This window comes from Camelina sativa, chromosome 5, assembly GCF_030686135.1.
Source record: "Camelina sativa cultivar CO46 ecotype springtype chromosome 5, ASM3068613v1".
In the NCBI taxonomy this organism is placed as follows: domain Eukaryota; kingdom Viridiplantae; phylum Streptophyta; class Magnoliopsida; order Brassicales; family Brassicaceae; genus Camelina; species Camelina sativa.
In genome coordinates, this window is record NC_141884.1 from 6728673 (window position 1) to 6748965 (window position 20293).

Genomic DNA, 20293 nt, shown 5'->3' on the forward strand with positions numbered 1-20293 from the left:
ATGACTTAGTAGTTAACACACTCAAATAGTGAAGTCTTCATGTCAATAAGAAGATTAGACCCAAAAAATTGGTATTGCAAACAAATTTCACATCGATGTTATGTTGGATAGTTGAACTTATGAATCATAGATTCATAGTTTAATTCATGACTTCTAGTTTTGTCATGTAGGGGTCTTAAAATTTAAAACTGTGATTTCTATTCTATGTATACAGTATACTGATAGTTGTACTTAGAGTTGGGAACAACTACCTTCATTTATAAAAAAACTTGACACACACGATACGAAGTAGCATACAACATGCATGGATACAACTTTTAAACTTCAACAATATATAGCCGCCTTTTTACGGCTTATTTATACAAAATGTTACTCTATTTATTACCACAATCATATTATGTTGAAACTATATAGTCTCTTACGAGAAATGACACTTCACTCCATATAGATAGTTATTCTTTTCATGGTGCATAGCCACCGCTGCCTTCTCCTCCACCAGCACCCCCACCGTGACCATAACCAGATGCGGCAGCATAACCTCCGCCACCTCCTCCTCCTCCCCCAGCACCACCGCCACCTCCTCCTCCACCACCATGTCCACCAGCTCCCGCACCACCGCCATATCCCTCTCCAGCCCCACCTCCTGCTCCGTAACCACCACCGTGAGCTCCTCCTTCGCCAGAACCTCCTCCTCCACCGCCACCATTCCCACCGCCTCCGCCACCTCCATGTCCACCGGCACCGGCACCTCCCCCTCCATATCCTCCTCCCGCACCACCGCCTTGTCCACCACCGTACCCACCCCCATGTGCACCGCCACCTCCTCCACCGCCTCCTGCTCCGCTTCCTCCACCACCAGCATACCCACCAGCTTCTCCGCCTCCATACCCAGCTCCACCGCCTTCACCGCTTCCGCCTCCGTAGCCTCCTCCAGGACCACCACCTCCGCCAGCACCACCCCCATGTCCACCGCCTCCTCCTCCACCAATATGTCCCTCGCCATACCCACCAGCTCCACCACCTTCACCGCCTCCGTAGCCAGATCCTCCTCCAGGACCACCACCGCCGCCTCCGCCAGCACCGCCACCATGTCCACCACCTCCGCCTGCGCCAATACCTCCAGCTCCACCGTAGCCAGCACCACCACCTACTCCGCCGCCGCCACCAATACCAACACCAGCATTTAAACCACTTTTGACGCCATATTCAGAGACTTCAGCCTCGGATTCAGAGAAGGAGAGAAGTGCTCGTCTAGCAGAACATAACCCTAAACCTACAAAGAAACATAGAAAGAAGATATTTTTGTGATTAGCCATATTTCACTCTTTCTTCTTAATATTTAGTTGTGAGATGAGTTTGGCTAGAGAATGTGTCCGTATTTATAGGCATTTCATGAGACCCAACCGCGTTTGTTGCACATAGGATGGATGTCATAAAATTTCACTCGTTGAGGCCCACAGCTAACCTATCAGTTTCATTTGGTTATCTTATATGCTTTTTATCTAGTAATGTCATGATTATGTGTAATACTTTTTATATACAACTACAAACACTGTTTTAGGTTATAATGTTATATTCAGGTTTTAGACTCTTAGGTGTGTATAATTAAATCACAATATGGTGGAACAACAATGGGTTATATATATCTTTTATAGTGGTTCATATAACCGTTAAACATTTATGTTCTTAGACGTCTTCATGAAATGGTATGTTTAACTACAAAATACAAATTAGTCATTTCTTGTATATATTATATATAATAGTACATTACTCTTTTTATATCAAATTATAATAGTTGTAACTTGTAACACATTGACACTATACATAAATCATTAGACTAGATTTGTACTCATATTTATAAAAACAAGTTTTGATCAGCTTAGAGTTTTACTGAGATGGTTACAAATAAGACAAAATTAATGAGATGGTGCATGAGATACTAAGCTACAATAACATATTCGGTCATAGGTGAGTTGAAGTCTTGCAAAGTTTGAACAAGATATCGATCACTGTAGGTAACAACACTTCCCGTAATGTATATACCACATATGTTTCATGAGGTTTACTACTGTATCACTTACCAATATACATACGTAGAATCAAACATCTGATGACTCTACTAATTTCAGATTCACTAATCACTAAGTAGCTAGTGCCGCTTGTGTGTGTATGTTTGGTTGTCTCCCATATTGCATAAATGACATATATAATGAACTAATTGTACTCTAAATAACTAAATATAATGAATCAGACCTAATTTCTACATATTATCATATTGTTCTTTATGGATATCTGACTCACTCCTATGTCTACACTAACTTTCAGAATTTAAAAATGAATTCCTAACAACTTGTGTTTATTAGTGGCTCCTATAATATTTTTGAACAAGGCAATAGATATAAACGTTGCATAAACGCAATTATATGAATATATGAACTCCAGTTAGTTCACGTTTTAGAATGTCTCTATATTATACATTATCCAGAAGTTTTGAAAAGTTGATTTTTTTATTAGAATTAAAAAGGCCATGTGAAATTCTCATTATTAGCGTTTTGGCAATGACAATGAAGTGCGCCATCCAGCAAATTAGCAACACTAGAGAGATATATAATACTTTCCGATCACATACCCACTTGTTATTCTATGTGTTAAAAAGTTTATAAATACATTTGAACAGAATAAATAGGTAAATTTCATCACAAAAAAAAACTTATTCTTGACTTATAATGTACTCCTTATTTACGAAAATGATTGAAATTGATGTTTTTCATTCCTATGTGCTATATTTAAGGAGTACATTATAAATCATGAATAAGATTTTTGGTCCAATAATTAATGTTAAGATCCATACCCCAAAAAAAAAAAAATTATCATGGTCCAATGTAGATGATGTCAATTTAGCTTTATTTTTTAAAAAATTCGTTAAATTGCAACCAAGCATCTTACATACCATATTCAATGTGAATTCATCTAACTAACCACATTAATTCATCAACTCATTACTACTATATATCATGTTTAAGCATGTTAAAAGTAAGACAGGCATGAGACAACCGTAATCTTATCGAACGCTAACAATATTGAACCAAAACCGGTTCAAAGTGACTTTGGTTAGATTTTAATTACAATTTACTAAAATCGAACTAACGGAACCTAGCTTAACCAACCCCAAAACTAAACTGAAATGGGAGAGGTGTCTAAACCGAGTAATAGCAAGGTGGTTTGTGCCCGACCATCATGCTATCATGATCAGTCCGAATTGACAGGTTTTTAGTTGGCCGCAAAGTGTTTAGATTTGTACATATGAAAGTGGACCCAACCATTTCACTTTGTTTCGCAAGTGGCTCCTTTAATAAACTTTCAAAAACTTTTGACAAATGGGTTTCGGGCTTATGATTGTCATGAAACATAGAGAGAAGCACACTTACACAAAGTTTAAGAATCATATACAAAATGGGAGAAAACATATTAAAAAATTAAGGACCAAACATTATAATCGGAATTGCCAACTAAAACTGCTAATTAGTCATCCACAATATGTATGTCTTGGACTGATAATACAAAAATATAATTTCATACAAATGCACATTTTCGTTATGATCAACCAATATATTATATATATGGTCGCTTAATGGGTTGCTGATAAAAAAATGGTAGCCAATATGGTTGAAAGATTTCACATATTAGCTTATGTATGAGACTTTCGAATTTGAAAGTGTCAGTTAAAAAAAAGAATTTTGAACTAGAAAACGTTAATTATTGAGTTCAAAGAAAGAAAAAAAACGGTCATGATTTTGAAAGAACAGCTCTTTTCTCGCAAAGACAACCCAACAAAAGAAAGATTTAAATCTCACATTTCCCAAATACGTTCCTCAACACCGAGCTTGCAGCAAACATAGACATCATGTGACGCCTGAACTATCTGATCATCATAAAGTTTGTAAACGCCCCAATCACTCATACATATCTTCTTTTCTTTCCTCACTCCTCTGTGCCCCAAACGCTCCTCCACGATCTTCTCAAAGGAACTATTCTTGAGCCAAATAGGCAGATAGTACCTTATGTCGAGAAGTCTCCAAACGTACAACTGATGGTAAAAACTCTCGAGCTTGTCCTGGTCCTGGCTGTTCCATACGCCGACAAAAGTGATTGTGCGATCTTCCAAGAAACTTCGGAGGACGTTGGGCATGCTCTTACAGTGAGACAACTGGATGATGAGACAGCGGATACCAACACATAACTGGAGAGTGTCCGGTGGTGGATTGGGACCACCGGGTGTCCATTGGACGCCGAGTCCGACAACGAGAGGGTGTGACAAACGAAGACGGCTGAAGAAGCGAATGCTTTGGATCCATCGGCGGATCACTGAAGTAGTATGAGTGACCGTGACGATCAAACGTTGTCCAAAAAAACCGACGTGGTGTACGTCTCCGCGGATATGGCGCTTTGGGAATCTTCTTCTGATCCTAGCCATGACGATTTGAAACCTGCTAACTTAGAGAACGACACTGTTTCAAGAGAATTGACACGTAAAAATATATAGAGGCTAATTCATATCCATCCCTTAGTTAAATATTCTAAATCTCTTAATACTTATCACCATAATATTATTCTTCCGTTTAGATGTCACCAGCCCACTTCATAAACGAACTTGATGAGCGTTCACCTCGAATCGCCCAGAGTCGATCTGAGGTTAAATAAGAGAAGAGACAGATAAAGTTAAAAATCCCCAAAGAAGGCGAGAGCAATTAGGGTTTTTTTTTTTTTTTTTTTTTTGTAATGTTTCGAGATATATATATACCCATGGCTTCCCTTACTTTAGTTACATTATTTACATTTTTATTGGATTTAGTTATGTTCGTAAATTTAATTACAAGTCTAGTTTTGTTATATTTATGTATAGAGGATATTCTTGATCCCAAAGTATAAATAGCTTTAGTGTATATCTAACTCGTATAGATTTACTTTTTGTTAATATTTTCCTTTTAGCCTTAGGAATTCTCACTTGTATAACGTACAGACTTTACATTTAATTCATTGTTTCTGTTCATGACCAATGTTGACATAAGATTTCAAATAGCGAGTAAGGGTTTAATTTCAAATATGAATTTATCACAGAGGAAAAGGTTCTTGAATTGTTTATTACTGAATTTAAAGAACTACTAGGTAACAATCCGTACTATGTGCGGGATAAATCAATTTAAAGAAAATTATTATAAGTAAAATTATTATTCTAGAAGCAATATCTGTTTCTGTCAAACATAATATGTAAAGTTTTTTATTTATTTATTCAAAGCTGTTTTTTCGTATAAAAAGTATGTTTCATTTGAATATATAAGAAGTTTTCTGGTAGAGAAATTATTGATAAAATGTTACTATTTATTGCAACATGTTTTTTGTGTGGTTTAAAAATCAAATTCATATCTTCTTATGTTTTATTCCCTCCGTTTAACAAAGAGTGTCGTTCTGGAGATTTTTCTTTGTTTCACAAAGAGTGTCACTCTATAATTCCAATGCATTATTTTATATTTCCAATGCATCTTTTACACTAGATTTCTTAGTTTTACCCTTAATTTATAACTAAATTAACCTATTAAATAAGGGCATATATGTATATTTCAATATTTTCTTAATTTGTGTGAAAATGTCAGAATGACACTCTTTGTAAAACAAATGGAGTATATTGTAATCATAACAATTTTGCATGTTTCTTATGTAACATAAAAACATATACAAAATTACTCGGTAGTTTAATTATTCAATTTTATTATATGTTAGTAACAATCAGATTCTAAACAAAATTTTCTGAAGATATTTTAATTTATTGATTTAATATTTTTGATTCTATTTAAATCTTTTGAGTTAGTTGATTTGTTAATATTTTCTATAAATGACGGATTATTACCAAAAAAAACCATTATGAAAAAATTAATGAAATTCCAAAATCAACGTATTCGTGTAAGAATACATTTCACCTATGAAATATGTAAACGTGGTCAAGAAAATATTTATAAAATATTGCAATATATGGCAATATAGATTTTGTGTCTTTTAAAAATCAAATTTATATTTATGGTTTGTCGAGTAACTATAACAATTTTGCATAATCTAATAATCACCATTTTAAATATATTATGAATTTTTGGGTACTAAGTTTATTTATAATGATAAGGGTTATTGTCTCATTCATTTTTAATAGCACATAAATGAATATACAATTAGAACGTATATTCCTATTCGGTTATCAATATTTCAATTTTTTAATAAATAATCACACTAAATTTTGAGATTAATTAGTTTACATACTTAGATATATATAAATACTATAATTTGTACCCGCGCACGTGCGGGATTTTAATCGAAAATATTAATATCAATTTTTGAGTTCAAATATAATCATTTAAACTTTTGAATATAAATCTATATAAACACTAAACTTACTTTACTACATAATATACAACATATATATTGTTGAAGATAATATTTTTTAGTTATATCTATTTGCGCGTGATTTTTATTGAATAGAAATATAATCATTTGAAGTTTAAAACATAAATCTATATAAAAGCTATACTTATTTTACTAATCTATATATAACATATATTGTCTATTGTTGCAATAATGTTTTCTTGGCAAATCAACAATATATCACATGGTAACAAAAAATATAACTTAAAAAAAAACCTCACTCGAAGAGTCTACCGTCTTCTGACCTATTAGCCCTAGAAGAGTTCATTTTATATTCATATCTCATGAAAATATCTTTTTTAAAGTTCTAATGTCGACTATTGATCGTTGGGCTAATTATAGAGATCATTTTAACATATTAATATCACACGTTAAATGTAAATATACAAAGTTTTATAAATATTTTTAGTGTTATTTCGCTACAATGGAGTTGTCCAAATACATCACCTCCAATAATAGAATTTTCGACCAAGTTAAGAATTCTTAGATGGTGAAACCATTAAACCCGACAATGAATATCCGTTCTCTAATCCAAATTACATATCTTCTAAAACCTCATATGCTGTTTCTAGATGTTAATTTAATGATGCATTCTCATCTTCGTCTTTTCAAGAAAAACATAGTGTACTTTAAATATGTTGTTTCTCCCAATGTTTTGGGTTAAAAGTATTTGAGTAAATTAATAAAATCTCAAGCTTGTTTTATATTTAAATTTTTTTATCATGTTATAGAATTGTAGCTTCAGTTGATAATATATCTTCTGAGATATGCTACACAAATCATATGTCACTTTTGTAACAGTTTACATATCATTTTTTCTATATTTTGTGACCATTGATTTTGTCTCTTTAGACAGATTATTTTTTTCAAATGTCTTTTTCATAGTTTTCCCAAAAAAAGTATGACTCTTACAATGTCTTCATTTTTGATCAAAACTTTTAAGTTGAATTGAGTAATTAAGCTTTTATTTTTCTTTAAGTTAAATTTAATAATAAATCTTTGTAGTATATGTTTCTAATTAAAAACTAATATTTCATTTCAATTTTATTTTTATGTTTAGAATTTTATAAATAAAATTACATAAATTGTTTTCTACTCCACCATGCATTAAAATCTTACGTACTTCCATTCTAAAACTCACTAATCCATTCTAAATTTTAGAATATGAAAATTTTTTGGTTAAAATTTGAATAATAACATTACTACTAATACAATTCGTAGTATTATTTTTACTATTTGAAATTTGTATTTATGTCACTTTATTCATTTTTATTATTTATTATTTAATAAAAAATTATGTAATTTATCATAATTTAATAGGATTTTAGTGGAACTGACTAACTTTATTGCCTACTCAATTAATGAAAGAAAGTATTATATGGTTTGAAAACGTGTAAAAGTTAAGGTTTATAAAACTACATAAAGGCATAATCATAATCATGTATTTAAACTATTCCATTTCTCATACAAGATATGGTTTTTATTATGATAGGTGTCGGTAAAAGAGAATGTCAAATGTCATATTATTAGTAAAAAATAGAAAAAACTTTCTCATATTATATAAGATATGCTTTGACAGTTCATTTTTAATAAATAATTTTTTTTACAAAATACTATTCTAGTTTATTGGTGTTACAACATTTTGATGAGTCAATACAAATAATTTTAGATCAACTTTAAGTAATATCAATTAATTTTAATAGATAATTTAAATTTATACATAAGAGAGCTTAATAAATAAGATAAGTTTATTTTATTATTTATAAAAATAATATCTGACCTAATTAATTAATATTATAAGATCAAATATTATCTATATTTCAAATATAATATATTTTCTCAAATGACCAAAAATAGTATTTCAAATCTAAAAAATATTAAATATTATTTTGTGATAAAAAAAAAACTGTGAATCAATAACAAAAAAAGCATATGAGAAACATATCTATTTACAGTAAAACCTCTATAAATTAATACTCTATAAATTAATAAACACTATAAATTAATAAACACTATAATAAATTTTGCTAGTCCTAAGTTGGAACAGTGTAAAAATAACAAAATTCGATAAGATAATAAGATAATATTTTTTTTGAAATCCTCATGTAAAATATGGTCCCAATAATATTATAAAATAATAATTATGTAAATTTCTATATATATATATATATATGCTGATATAGTAAAGTATGTTTCTCTTAAACCTCATATATATAAAACAATTGTTATGTTGTATCTTCAAACTATAATGATATAAAATATTCTATAACATTTCATAAAACAGCTAAAACTTTTTAAAGTTTTCACTTTCTAAATATGCATCATTTACATTTTGATAGTTTGATAGATTATTAAAATACGATAATTGATATTCTTATTTATATATTTGAATATTTATGTCATGTGTATAAGTGAATTTGTCTATAATATTTCTTATTCATTGTCAATAATATTTTTTAATAATTTCAAATTCAATTCTAATACCATAAAATTTACAACATCCAAAATTGTAATCTTATTTTGCAACAACTATCTCAATTTAATTTTTTAAAAATTAAACAATTAAAAATATATCTATAAATTAATAATTATTAATTTACATTATAAAATAATAATTATTAATTTATAGATAAATTGATATCATTATAAATTAATAAAATGTGTTGGTCCCAACATTATTAATTTATAGAGGTTTTATTGTATATGTTTTGATGAGAGAGAGGGTCTCTCATTTGAGAAACAACATATCTATTTATCTAGCCATTTTCAATTAATATATATTTTTAGTTTTAGTTTATTTTTAAGACAGCTTTCTCATTGACAGACTTGAGACTACAATAGAAGTGCTTTAAAAGCCACAACGTGACAAATCTAAGTACGAGATACAAACTAAATACATAGGTCTGAATCTTTTCTAAAGAGAATTGTTAGAGACTATTTTTGTTTTGTTTTTTCTTATGGGAGGAACGAGGAAGTATTGTTGCTTCACAAAAACGTTTGGTAATAAGTTTTTGTGTATGATGTTAACATTAGTTTAGAGTTTAGACTCGAAATCATTAGTAATAATACTAATAGTTAAGCTATGATATTACCGCCTTTCTATTTTCTTAGCCTGCCACATAAATAATCGTTTTCAATATGTGACATGCTTTCTACTATAAACAATATCGAATTTTGTATATTTAATATACGATTCTCAATTTTGGAAAGCGTTTAAACCTAACATGGCATGTTTAGGATACGCTTATATATTGAATATACGTGTTTAAGATAAGCATTTAAACCTCAGTTTTTTTTTTGGGTTCTAAAAGGTCAATATCCTTTTACTCGCTCAATAATTTACTATTCTCTTTAGATTCAATTAGCTAATTGTATCAACTTTTTCCATTATTTTTTGGTCATCAAAGTTTTCCATTCATTGTTTTGAAAGCTAATTAACTTATATAAGACCTCTTTGTTGTACCCACGATCTACAATCTCGGGCAATAGGCAAGAGGGCCTAAGTCAGGCTTGCCTAATGGGCCGAGGAGGTGTTATTGATCGGCCCATCAGGCCCGGAGAAAGGAAGGGAGCACGGAGACGTTCCGTGCTCGACAGCTCGCAGCTCGGGCCCGGTCAAAGATTCCCGCATTTAAGAGGGTTAATTAGGCTGCGCGGATCGCGCACTATTAATTCCGTATTAATTGAGTAGTAAATGGGTCGGTATAAATATGTAAGGGGGAGGTCATTTGTAAAGGGGGGCCCGAGATTTTTTTCCAGAAAAAGGCAATACAAATTCAAATTCTAAAACTCTTATTATTTTAGTTCGGAACTGTTTACGGCGACAAGCTCCTCCACAATTAAAATCACTTCGGAAGGAGAAGCATATTCTCTGTTCTCACATTTGGCGCTAGAAGGAGGGCAGTTATCGCCTGACTCTCACCAGTTCCGACTTCATACGCAAGTTCATTCCACACAACCACCGCTATGGCAGCCAGCTCTCCCGATCAGGCATCCTTGGAGGTGATCCAGAAGCTCCTGCAGGACTTGTCCGAGAAGTCCGACCGTCAGCAAGCCGCCTCCGCCGCTCTTACTGAACGTTTCGACAATTTGGAGGGGCAGATTTCCACTCGTTTGGAGGAAGTCACGACGTCCGTAGCCGATCTCTCGGCCTCCCACCGCGCCTACGCCGACCGGGTCGACCTCCTGTCCTCCGACCAAAACCCGCGTCGACGCGCTTTGGATTTCTCCGGTGTGACACCACCTTCCACCTCGCAAGTAGCAGCAACAAATGTCACTCCGGGAGATTCGTTCCCACCTCAAACCAACACACAAACAGCGCTACCGCTGGCCGGCGATGTTCGCACACCGGTTCAACCTGGCGTCGTCCGATCTTCCGAGGTCCCAGTCCGTCTTCCTCTCCCCGTAGATGGAAACACTTCGGCTGCGGGATATACTGTCAATCCCGAGATCTTCCGCATGCAGAGCGAAATTCGGGACATGCGGTCTGTGATGCATAGTGCAACCACCTCAGCTCCGGATATATTCCGAGTGATCGAGGAGTCGAGGCGAACTCCTTTTTCCGACCAAATAGCCCGAGTCCGCATCAAGGACACTGGCAAAATTAAGTTCTCGAGCTACGAAGGAAAAGGAGATCCGACCAATCACCTCAAGACTTTCTTGCTGACAGCTAGCCGGGTGGACCTCGAGCCCCATGAAGCAGACGCTGGGTACTGCAAGCTGTTCGCAGAAACATTTAGTGGACCGGTACTGCTTTGGTTCGCATCCTTAGCAGCTGGCTCCATAACAAACTTTAACGAGCTGTCGACCTCGTTCGTCAAGCAGTATTCTAGCCTAATCGAAACTGCGGTGACGGATGCTCAGCTTTGGAACTTAAGCCAAAAGGCTGGAGAGTCCCTTCGGTCTTACATAACAAAGTTCAAGGAGATCCAGGTCAAAATTCCCGGACTTTCGGACTCCACAGCCCTGGCCGCGCTTAAGAACGGCCTGTGGCACGAATCTCGCTTCCGCGAAGAGTTGTCCGTGAATCGTTTCCCAACAATTCAGGACGCACTACACCGGGCTTCGAACTGGATAGTCGCAGAAGAAGACAAACTCGCCGCTGCGCAAAAACAAAACGCCCCGTCTGCAGGGAAACCGCGCTTCGAAGCACCTGCCAAAAAGACTCCGCCTACGACTCCGAAGTCCGGGCCGAGCACTTTCGCAGTCACCCAATCTCCCCAGAAGAATTCTCCAAAGAATTCACCGTCCAAACCACCATTTTCACCGCGCTCCAAGAGCGGCGTACTCCCGAGTAACAAGTGGGTCCGAGATGAGGACACGTACTGCGAGCTCCATAAAACCAACAGTCATTCTACTCGTGACTGTAAGAAGCTGATGCATCTCCTCGCAGAGAAGTATGTGGCGGGAGAAATGCCGAATGTCACAATTGAAGAATTGGAGCAAAAAGCGATTCCCGAAATGGACGAGGACGCTCCACCTTCAAAGAAACCAAAGCAGTCTGATGGAAGTGATGCTCCCAAGAAAAGAATCGATGTGATAATGGGAGGATCGCGTCTGTTTCGGAACTCCATCACTGCGATCAAAGACCATCAGCGGAAGCTCACTAGCCCCCAGCCGAAGCGAGCTAAGTTGATAGCCAGTGATCTACCTGAAATTTCTTTCTCCGAGAAGGAAACTGAGGGGTTGGACACTCCGCACGATGACGCGCTCGTCATCTCGCTTGATGTAGCGAACCACGATGTCTGCCGAATCCTAATTGATACTGGGAGTTCGGTAGACTTGATTTTCCTTGAGACGCTCACAGAAATGGGTATCGGGAAAGAGCACATCGCAGGACCGCCCTCACCCCTGGTCTCGTTCACTAGCGAGACGTCGATGTCTTTGGGCACGATCACATTACCAGTGTCCACTCAAGGAGTGGTTAAAATGGTGGAGTTCACGGTCTTCGACCGACCTGCGGCCTATAATGTTATTTTGGGAACTCCCTGGCTCTATCAGATGAAGGCGGTGGCCTCGACGTACCATCAGTGCGTCAAATTTCCGACCCCACAAGGAGTCCGGGAGGTTCTGGGAAGCCAAAGGACGGCCAGGAGCTGTTACCTCGCAAGTCACAAACTCCTGATCCAATAGCAACCACAGCTCGAGGTCCCGAAAAATCCAGTTCGGAAGCAGCTAAAAGGTGACCTCACTGAGTCCATTTTCATCAATGGCAAGTTCCCGGATCAAGAAATCAAGATCGGAGTGGGATTGGATAGCGAGCTCCGTGCCGCCCTGATAACCTTCCTGAAAGAAAGAATGGCCACCTTCGCGTGGTCTGTAGACGAGATGCCCGGCATCAGTCCAGAAGTTATTTCCCACGAGCTGAATGTGGACCCTACGTTCCGACCTGTAAAGCAGAAGCGAAGGAAGCTGGGTCCTGAGCGAGCTGAAACCGTTAACAAAGAGGTTGAACGTTTGCTGAAGGCGGGACAGATACGCGAAGTAAAATACCCTGAGTGGCTCGCAAATACAGTCGTTGTCAAAAAGAAGAACGGAAAGTCGCGAGTCTGCGTTGATTTCACCGACCTGAATAAGGCGTGCCCCAAAGACAGCTTTCCACTTCCGCATATCGACCGGTTAGTTGAGTCCACTTCGGGTCACGAGCTGATGTCCTTCATGGACGCATTCTCTGGCTACAACCAAATCCCAATGAACCCGGACGACCAGGAGAAGACTGCATTCATTACGGACCGCGGGATCTATTGCTACAAGGTGATGCCTTTTGGGCTAAAAAATGCGGGAGCAACCTACCAAAGACTGGTGAACCGAATGTTCGAGCATCAACTCGGAAAAACCATGGAAGTTTACATCGATGACATGCTGGTGAAATCGATGGAAGCCAGTTCGCATCTCGCCGATCTGAAAGTCTGCTTCGACGTCCTGGATCAGTTCGGGATGAAGCTCAACCCCACGAAGTGCACCTTCGCAGTTCCATCAGGAGAATTTCTGGGGTATATCGTCACAGAAAGAGGAATTGAAGCGAACCCGAGGCAAATTAATGCTTTCCTGTCTATGAGTTCTCCTAGGACCTTGCGCGAAGTGCAGCGCCTTAACAGACGGATCGCAGCTCTCAACCGCTTCATCTCTCGATCTACGGACAAATGCCTCCCTTTCTACCAGCTGTTACGAAAAGGGGGAAAAACTTTCTTGTGGGATGCGAAGTGTGAGGAAGCATTCGCCCAACTCAAAGCTTATCTATCTGAACCGCCGGTCTTGGCGAAGCCTGAGTTCGGAGAGCCACTCTTTCTTTACGTAGCTGTATCGGATAGTGCGGTCAGTGGAGTTTTGGTTCGCGAAGAAAGGGGGGAGCAGCGACCAATTTTCTATATCAACAAGTCATTCACCGGAGCGGAGTCGAGGTATCCAATGATGGAAAAATTGGCCCTAGCAATAGTCACTTCGGCAAGGACACTGCGGCCTTACTTCCAGTCCCATACGATCATAATCCTGACGACGCAGCCACTTCGGACGGTATTACATAGTCCGAGCCAATCCGGGCGGCTGGCTAAATGGTCTGTTGAGTTGAGCGAATATGACATCGAGTTCCGGACTCGAACTTGTGCGAAGTCACAAGTGCTGGCCGATTTCTTGATCGAACTCCCACTAGCCTCCTCGGCTAGCGACACTGTCGAAATTCCATGGACGCTGTATGTTGATGGAGCTTCTTCCAAATCGGGGGCAGGAATTGGGGTCCGCCTCACTTCTCCTACAGGCGAAGTGATCGAGCAATCATTTCGCTTGGCTTTCAGTGCATCCAACAACGAAGCTGAGTACGAATCTTTCCTCGCCGGCTTACGCCTCGCAGTGGGGATTGGTGTCCGAAAACTTCGAGCTTTTTGCGATTCGCAGCTGGTCACCAACCAGTTTTTGGGGGAGTACGAAACAAAGGATGGCCGCATGGAGGCTTATTTGTCCACAGCTCGGGAGTTAGTCGCCAAGTTCGAGGAGTTCGAAATCACTAAGATCCCACGAAGTGAGAACTCTGCTGCGGATGCTTTAGCATCTTTGGCCTCCACTTCGGATCCTGCGACAACAAGGATCATCCCTGTCGAAGTCATCCAGTTTCCAAGCATCCGGCTGGAGGGCACACACGTCGTGACCCGCGCAATGAAAAAACAGCTGGCCGCTGAGGAAACAGCTCGTAAGACGGCTGCGGACTCTCGAACCTCGGAAGATCTGGACCTTGTCTTGCTTACCCCAATGGAAGTTCACCCACCTCTCGCCGAGCTCGACGAAAATTCAGCTCCGGAATCATCGGGCTCACCAGCTGACAATCAAGCCGTTATCCCACATGCCACCTCGAGCAGCACGAATTCTAACAGCTGGGGGGCAGATGACTGGCGGAGCCCGATCTGGGCTTACCTTGAAAAAGGGGAACTCCCAGCCGACAAGTGGGCAGCTAGGAAACTCAAGGTCACAAGTGCGCGGTACTGCATTCACAACGGAATACTTCTACGCCGAAGTGTAGCAGGTCCTTATCTGACTTGCGTGGCCGGTAGAGAGCCCGCGATGCTAATGCGAGCTGTTCACGACGGACCCAATGGGAATCATTCCGGCGGTCGGACTCTGGCTTTCAAAATCAAACGGCAAGGTTACTTCTGGCCTACCATGGTCACGGACTGCGAAAAGTATTCTCGAGCTTGCGAGAAGTGTCAGAAGCACGCCCCATCAATCCATCAACCTACCGAACTCCTGTCCTCGGTGTCCGCACCTTACCCTTTCATGAGGTGGTCTATGGATATCATCGGTCCGCTACATCGAGGACCAGGAGGAGTCCAGTATGTGCTCGCTCTTACCGACTATTTCTCCAAGTGGGTAGAAGCGGCAGCCTATGCGAAAGTAACAAGCGACGAAGTGGAACAGTTCGTGCTTAAGAGCATAATCTACCGCTACGGCGTCCCGTGTGAAATCATCACGGACAATGGCCCACAATTCATCTCTTCGAAGTTCGAAGAGTTCTGCGCGAAGTGGAAAATCCGACTCAACAAGTCAACTCCTCGTTACCCGCAAGGTAACGGGCAAGCCGAGGCAATGAATAAGGTCATACTTGCCAACTTGAAGAAACGGCTCGATGCTCGAAAGGGGCGCTGGCCGGACGAACTTCAGGGTGTCCTCTGGGCGATCCGAACAACACCTCGGCGGGCCACTAATGAGACACCTTTCTCCCTGGTTTACGGAGTTGATGCCGTAGTCCCAGTTGACATAGAAGTCCCCGGAGTCCGTACCTCGCTGAACCCACTCCGAGCAGAGGAAAATGAGGAGTTCCTACAGGATACTCTTGATACAATCAACGAGCGTCGGGACCAGGCGTTAGTCCGGATCCAGAATTACCAGAACACGGTGGCTCGGTACTATAACTCCAAAATCCGAGGCAGACCCTTGGCAGTGGGCGACCTCGTCCTGCGGAAAGTCCATGAGAATACCGAGGAGCTCAATGCAGGAAAGCTGGGAATCAATTGGGAAGGACCATACAGAATTACTCGCGAAGTCCGAAATGGAGTTTATCAGCTCGAGGATTCAGAGGGAAAACCAGTCCCGAGGTCGTGGAATTCTCTACACCTTAAACTTTTCTACAGTTAATGTCTTTGTATCGAACTACGATTTGGCTTGATCCCGATAAGGGTACGTAGGCAGCCCACTTCGGGTCCAGCTATCCATATTAATAAAATCTAAAGTTTTCTTAAACTTTTTTTTTTATTAATAATGGCCAAAAAAAAAAAGAAAACAAAAAAAAAAAAGAAAAAAAAAAAAAAAAAAAAAAACAAAAAGCCGAAGTCTGACTTCGCATCTACCATTTAAAGCCGAAGTCTGACTTCGCATCTACCATTTTAAAGCCGAAGTCAAACTTCGCAAGCCTAAACCGAAGTTCTCACTTCGTATTCAGCTTTACTTTAAAGCTAAGTTTTGCGAAAAATTTAAACCGAAGTCCTCACTTCGTCCTCCGCTTTACTTAAAGTCAAAGCTCAGTTTCGCAAAATTCCTATCTAAACCGAAGTAATCACTTCGTACCCAGCTTTACTTATAGGTTGGGAGGTCATTTTTCCGAACTATTTAGCCGAGGTTCTCACTTCGCGTTCATTTCTGCTCGTACCATCTTTTTAAACGAAAGATTGTGGAAATGTAGTTCACATTAAAAAAAAAAACAAATAAAACGACCTCGGAGCGGTCACCACGACCAAAACACTCCGAAGCGAGTCTAAAAACAAGTACTACAAAATAGGGGGGCAACTCGTGCCAAGACAACCCCAGAATAGGAACTATTGATTCGGAGGGGCTGGATCAGACGCCGCCTCGGAAAGGGCCAAGCCCAACTCCGCTAGCTCCCCTTCCGACCTAGTGGTCGCCAGGTAGTCGTCCATCCCCTGAGTCGAGAGTTGCCCGAGGTTAGTGCCGGATTCGTCGATTGTGACGTTAAGCGGGTGCTCGTTGCATAAGAGATCGGGCGTATCCGCCAAAAGGTTTGAGAATGCAGCGAGGTCGAGTTCACGGGGAGTTACCTTTGAAACCTTCTCGTCAGCTTCCTCCTCGTCAGTTTTTAGGAGTCCGAGCTCGGCCTCCATGTCTTGGATCTTGCCTCTAGAGATCTCTTCGACCAGCATCCGGTTAGCCCTAATCTCGGCAGCTCGGATCTGAAGCGGGGCTAGCTTCTCCCTCTCTTCGAAGGTGACCTTCACCTCCTCGACCAGAGGACGGAGAGTCCGCCTCATTGCCTGTCTTTCCTCCCTTCGCACCCTCTCAATCTCGCAGCTGTTTCCAGCCTCGAGTAGCTGATTGCGAAGCTCGATCTCGTGCAATCTACTCCTTGCTGCCTTGGCATCCTCCGCGGCTTCGTAGTAAAGGTCCCCCGCCTTCTTCAGCTTGTCTCGGAGGTCCTCATTGGCAATTCCGAGGTCAAGCACCTGTACCTCGGCTCTCTTCATCCGAGCCCGGATTTGTTCGGCTTTCTCCACAGTAGCAGCATTCTCGGCCTCTAACCTGGCGTACTCCTTCACCTGGGCTTCCAGGTCAGCAATCTTTTCCCGGAGGAGGCTCACCTCGGAAGATGAAGGAGATGCAAACAGCTGATCTTCATAAGACGCCACCGAGGAGTTGAACTCGATCATTAGCTGGGAAGTCACAGTTCGTTAAAAACGGTGAAGGTGGTAAAAAAAAAAAACTGAGAAAGCATGTGTCACTAACCTCGCCAATCTTGTCCGCGAAGCGGAAGAAGTTCGCACGGTTGAGTTCGGACATGTCCGCAAACGCCGGAACCCGAACTCCTGGCCGGGTGTAACTCCTCATCAGATCGGCTGGGGACGCAGGGGGAACTGAAATGGACGAATGACGTCAGTCTATTTGGTCCCCGAGACCCAGCAAGCAAAAAAAAAGGAAACCTCGAGTTATCATTTCCTCGGGGGGAGGAACGACGTTCCTTCGAAGGCGGCCTGCCAGAGGAATCCCCGGACTCCTTAGATCTCCTCTCTGAGGAAGGACCCCTATCCTTCGAGCTAGGCTTACTTCGCTCGTCTCCAGACGAACTAGTCCGAGCTCGGCTCTTCTCGCGAAGAGGCGAGGAAGTCTCAGGTTCCTTCCTCTTTTTGGATGAGTCCGACCGCTGGGAACTGACCTCGACGGGGGGAGCTATAACCTCCCGCGGCTCGTCACTGGAGTCAGCTACAATAATTACTGCGGGCTCGGGCGAGCTGGGCTGAGGTTCGGAGGCCCCCGTAAGCGGCTCGGAAGAATCAGTGGGGGGTAACGAAGTCCCGTCTACCTCAGGAGAAGAGGGGCCTGACTTCTTAGGAAGACGAGCTTTGCCCTCGGCGAGCGCTGCCGCCATATTCAACTTCGCCTCCTTTTCGGCGAGTCGGCAAGCCCGTTCCTCTCTGTAATTCATCTCCGAAGTGCTTATAGGGTCGGAGCAAACGAGGGAACGACTCCTAAGCCGCACTGTGGATTCTCTAATCCTTTCGCACGAAAAGGAGTCCCAGGCAATCTGACCCTGGCTGCAAAACCTCGAGAAAAACTCTACGAATGTAGGGCAAAGCAGTCCGCGCTCGAAGTGATCTGGGACAAGAAAAACAAGGAGTAAGTAACAGAAAGGAAAATAGTATATTAAGGGCACCTGACTAAGAGCGCCGTTCTACCAATTTTCGAAGTCCACTTCGATACGTGCGAACTTGCGAGGTGGCCGAAGGTGAGCTCGTTGACCGGGAAGAAAAAATACGACTTCCGCCACTTCTCATCCTTCTCGGGAAGGTCGTCAAAGACCTTCAGTCCGGAAAGCGGGCTTACATAGAGTGTCCCCTTAGTCCGACCAGTCTTCACCGTGTATACTTGAAGAAAGTCGGCTAGGGACAGTTTGTAGTTGAACTCTTCCCCCAGAGTTTGAAGACACATGACGATGCGGACGAAGTTTGGGCACATCTGGGGGAGAGCGAAGCCCAGTTCGAACATCATCTTCACGATGAGTTCGGGGAGAGGAAACGACAGACCGCACGCAGAGAAGAATATCTCAAACGCGCAGCAATACCCTGGGGGAGGATTTTCCGGAGATTCGTGAGCCCCCGGGAATTTAATTTCAATCTCCGATGAAATCCCGGTGGACCCCCTAAATTCGGCTATATTCTCCGCCGAGAGAATTGACGGTGGGTGAGGGCCGTAAACGCCCGGAATCAGGGGTTTCACGGTTTTACCCGACGAGGATTACGGAGGAGACATTTTTCTTTGAGCGATTCGTGTGAAAAGAAAACGGGAGTTGAAGAACTTTCCGGCGAAAGCAAAGGTTACAGAGAAAAGAGAGAAAAGTCTAAAAACATAAAAGCACAAACACGATTGAAGAATTGGGGTGAGAGAGAAGTCGAGTTTACCTTTATACACGGCACAAGGAAGCAATGATTACCTGGGGAAGTGAAAGGTCTCACACCGTTCTCTTTCTCTCTTATAACCAACACGCCACCTAGTGGGCCACGAGGCCTGTTCGGGAAGGCAAATCCCATCATTATCACGATCAAATCATGGGGATATGGGGAATATTCAGTTTCCCAAAATTGATCGCTTGAAGGTCAAAAGTCTCCCGAACTATTCAGCTCGGGAGACTTGGGGGGCAACTGTTGTACCCACGATCTACCATCTCGGGCAATAGGCAAGAGGGCCTAAGTCAGGCTTGCCTAATGGGCCGAGGAGGTGTTATTGATCGGCCCATCAGGCCCGGAGAAAGGAAGGGAGCACGGAGACGTTCCGTGCTCGACAGCTCGCAGCTCGGGCCCGGTCAAAGATTCCCGCATTTAAGAGGGTTAATTAGGCTGCGCGGATCGCGCACTATTAATTCCGTATTAATTGAGTAGTAAATGGGTCGGTATAAATATGTAAGGGGGAGGTCATTTGTAAAGGGGGGCCCGAGATTTTTTTCCAGAAAAAGGCAATACAAATTCAAATTCTAAAACTCTTATTATTTTAGTTCGGAACTGTTTACGGCGACAAGCTCCTCCACAATTAAAATCACTTCGGAAGGAGAAGCATATTCTCTGTTCTCACACTCTTCTTCTTGATTGAATATACTCTATTTCTTTTTTCAGCTTTCAATACAAACAAAGATTATAATAGAGAAGAATGGAGGGCCTGTCGCTACTGGTGTTAATAGCCGTCTTTGCCGTTTTTGCAGTTTTGATAGGCTTCAGCATCGTTGTGTTTTACGCGTATCTTAGAAGAGACAAATAATGATCCTTCATAATCGGTGATTATACGTCAATTCGACTATGTCTATCTAAGATACTTTTTATTGTTTTCTAATAAACATATATAA

At 40.8% G+C, this 20293-nt stretch overlaps 4 protein-coding genes and 1 long non-coding RNA gene across 5 annotated transcripts; 2 read left to right on the top strand and 3 right to left on the bottom strand.

Moving 5' to 3' along the window:
* Positions 1-237: 237 nt before the first annotated feature.
* LOC104788970 (uncharacterized) lies at positions 238-1372 on the bottom strand. Its single transcript, XM_087513233.1, has one exon. The coding sequence runs from the start codon at positions 1314-1316 to the stop codon at positions 462-464; it is 855 nt and encodes a 284-aa protein (XP_087369359.1). The 5' UTR covers positions 1317-1372; the 3' UTR covers positions 238-461.
* Positions 1373-3821: 2449 nt separating this feature from the next.
* LOC104788971 (uncharacterized) lies at positions 3822-4655 on the bottom strand. Its single transcript, XM_010514727.2, has one exon. The coding sequence runs from the start codon at positions 4472-4474 to the stop codon at positions 3851-3853; it is 624 nt and encodes a 207-aa protein (XP_010513029.1). The 5' UTR covers positions 4475-4655; the 3' UTR covers positions 3822-3850.
* A 4549-nt stretch (positions 4656-9204) lies between these two features.
* On the top strand, positions 9205-10271 carry LOC147943323 (uncharacterized). Its single transcript, XR_015598158.1, has 2 exons — positions 9205-9369; positions 9958-10271. It is a non-coding gene; the product is annotated as an uncharacterized LOC147943323 (long non-coding RNA).
* A 163-nt stretch (positions 10272-10434) lies between these two features.
* On the top strand, positions 10435-12600 carry LOC147943324 (uncharacterized). The gene has a single exon (XM_087512211.1). It carries the CDS (start codon positions 10435-10437, stop codon positions 12598-12600), a length of 2166 nt encoding a protein of 721 aa, XP_087368337.1.
* A 4166-nt stretch (positions 12601-16766) lies between these two features.
* LOC147943325 (uncharacterized) lies at positions 16767-18948 on the bottom strand. Its single transcript, XM_087512212.1, has 3 exons — positions 18669-18948; positions 17741-18555; positions 16767-17615 (listed from the first exon to the last, which is right to left on the bottom strand). Exons 1-3 carry the CDS (start codon positions 18946-18948, stop codon positions 16767-16769), a joined length of 1944 nt encoding a protein of 647 aa, XP_087368338.1.
* Between the last annotated feature and the right edge of the window lie 1345 nt (positions 18949-20293).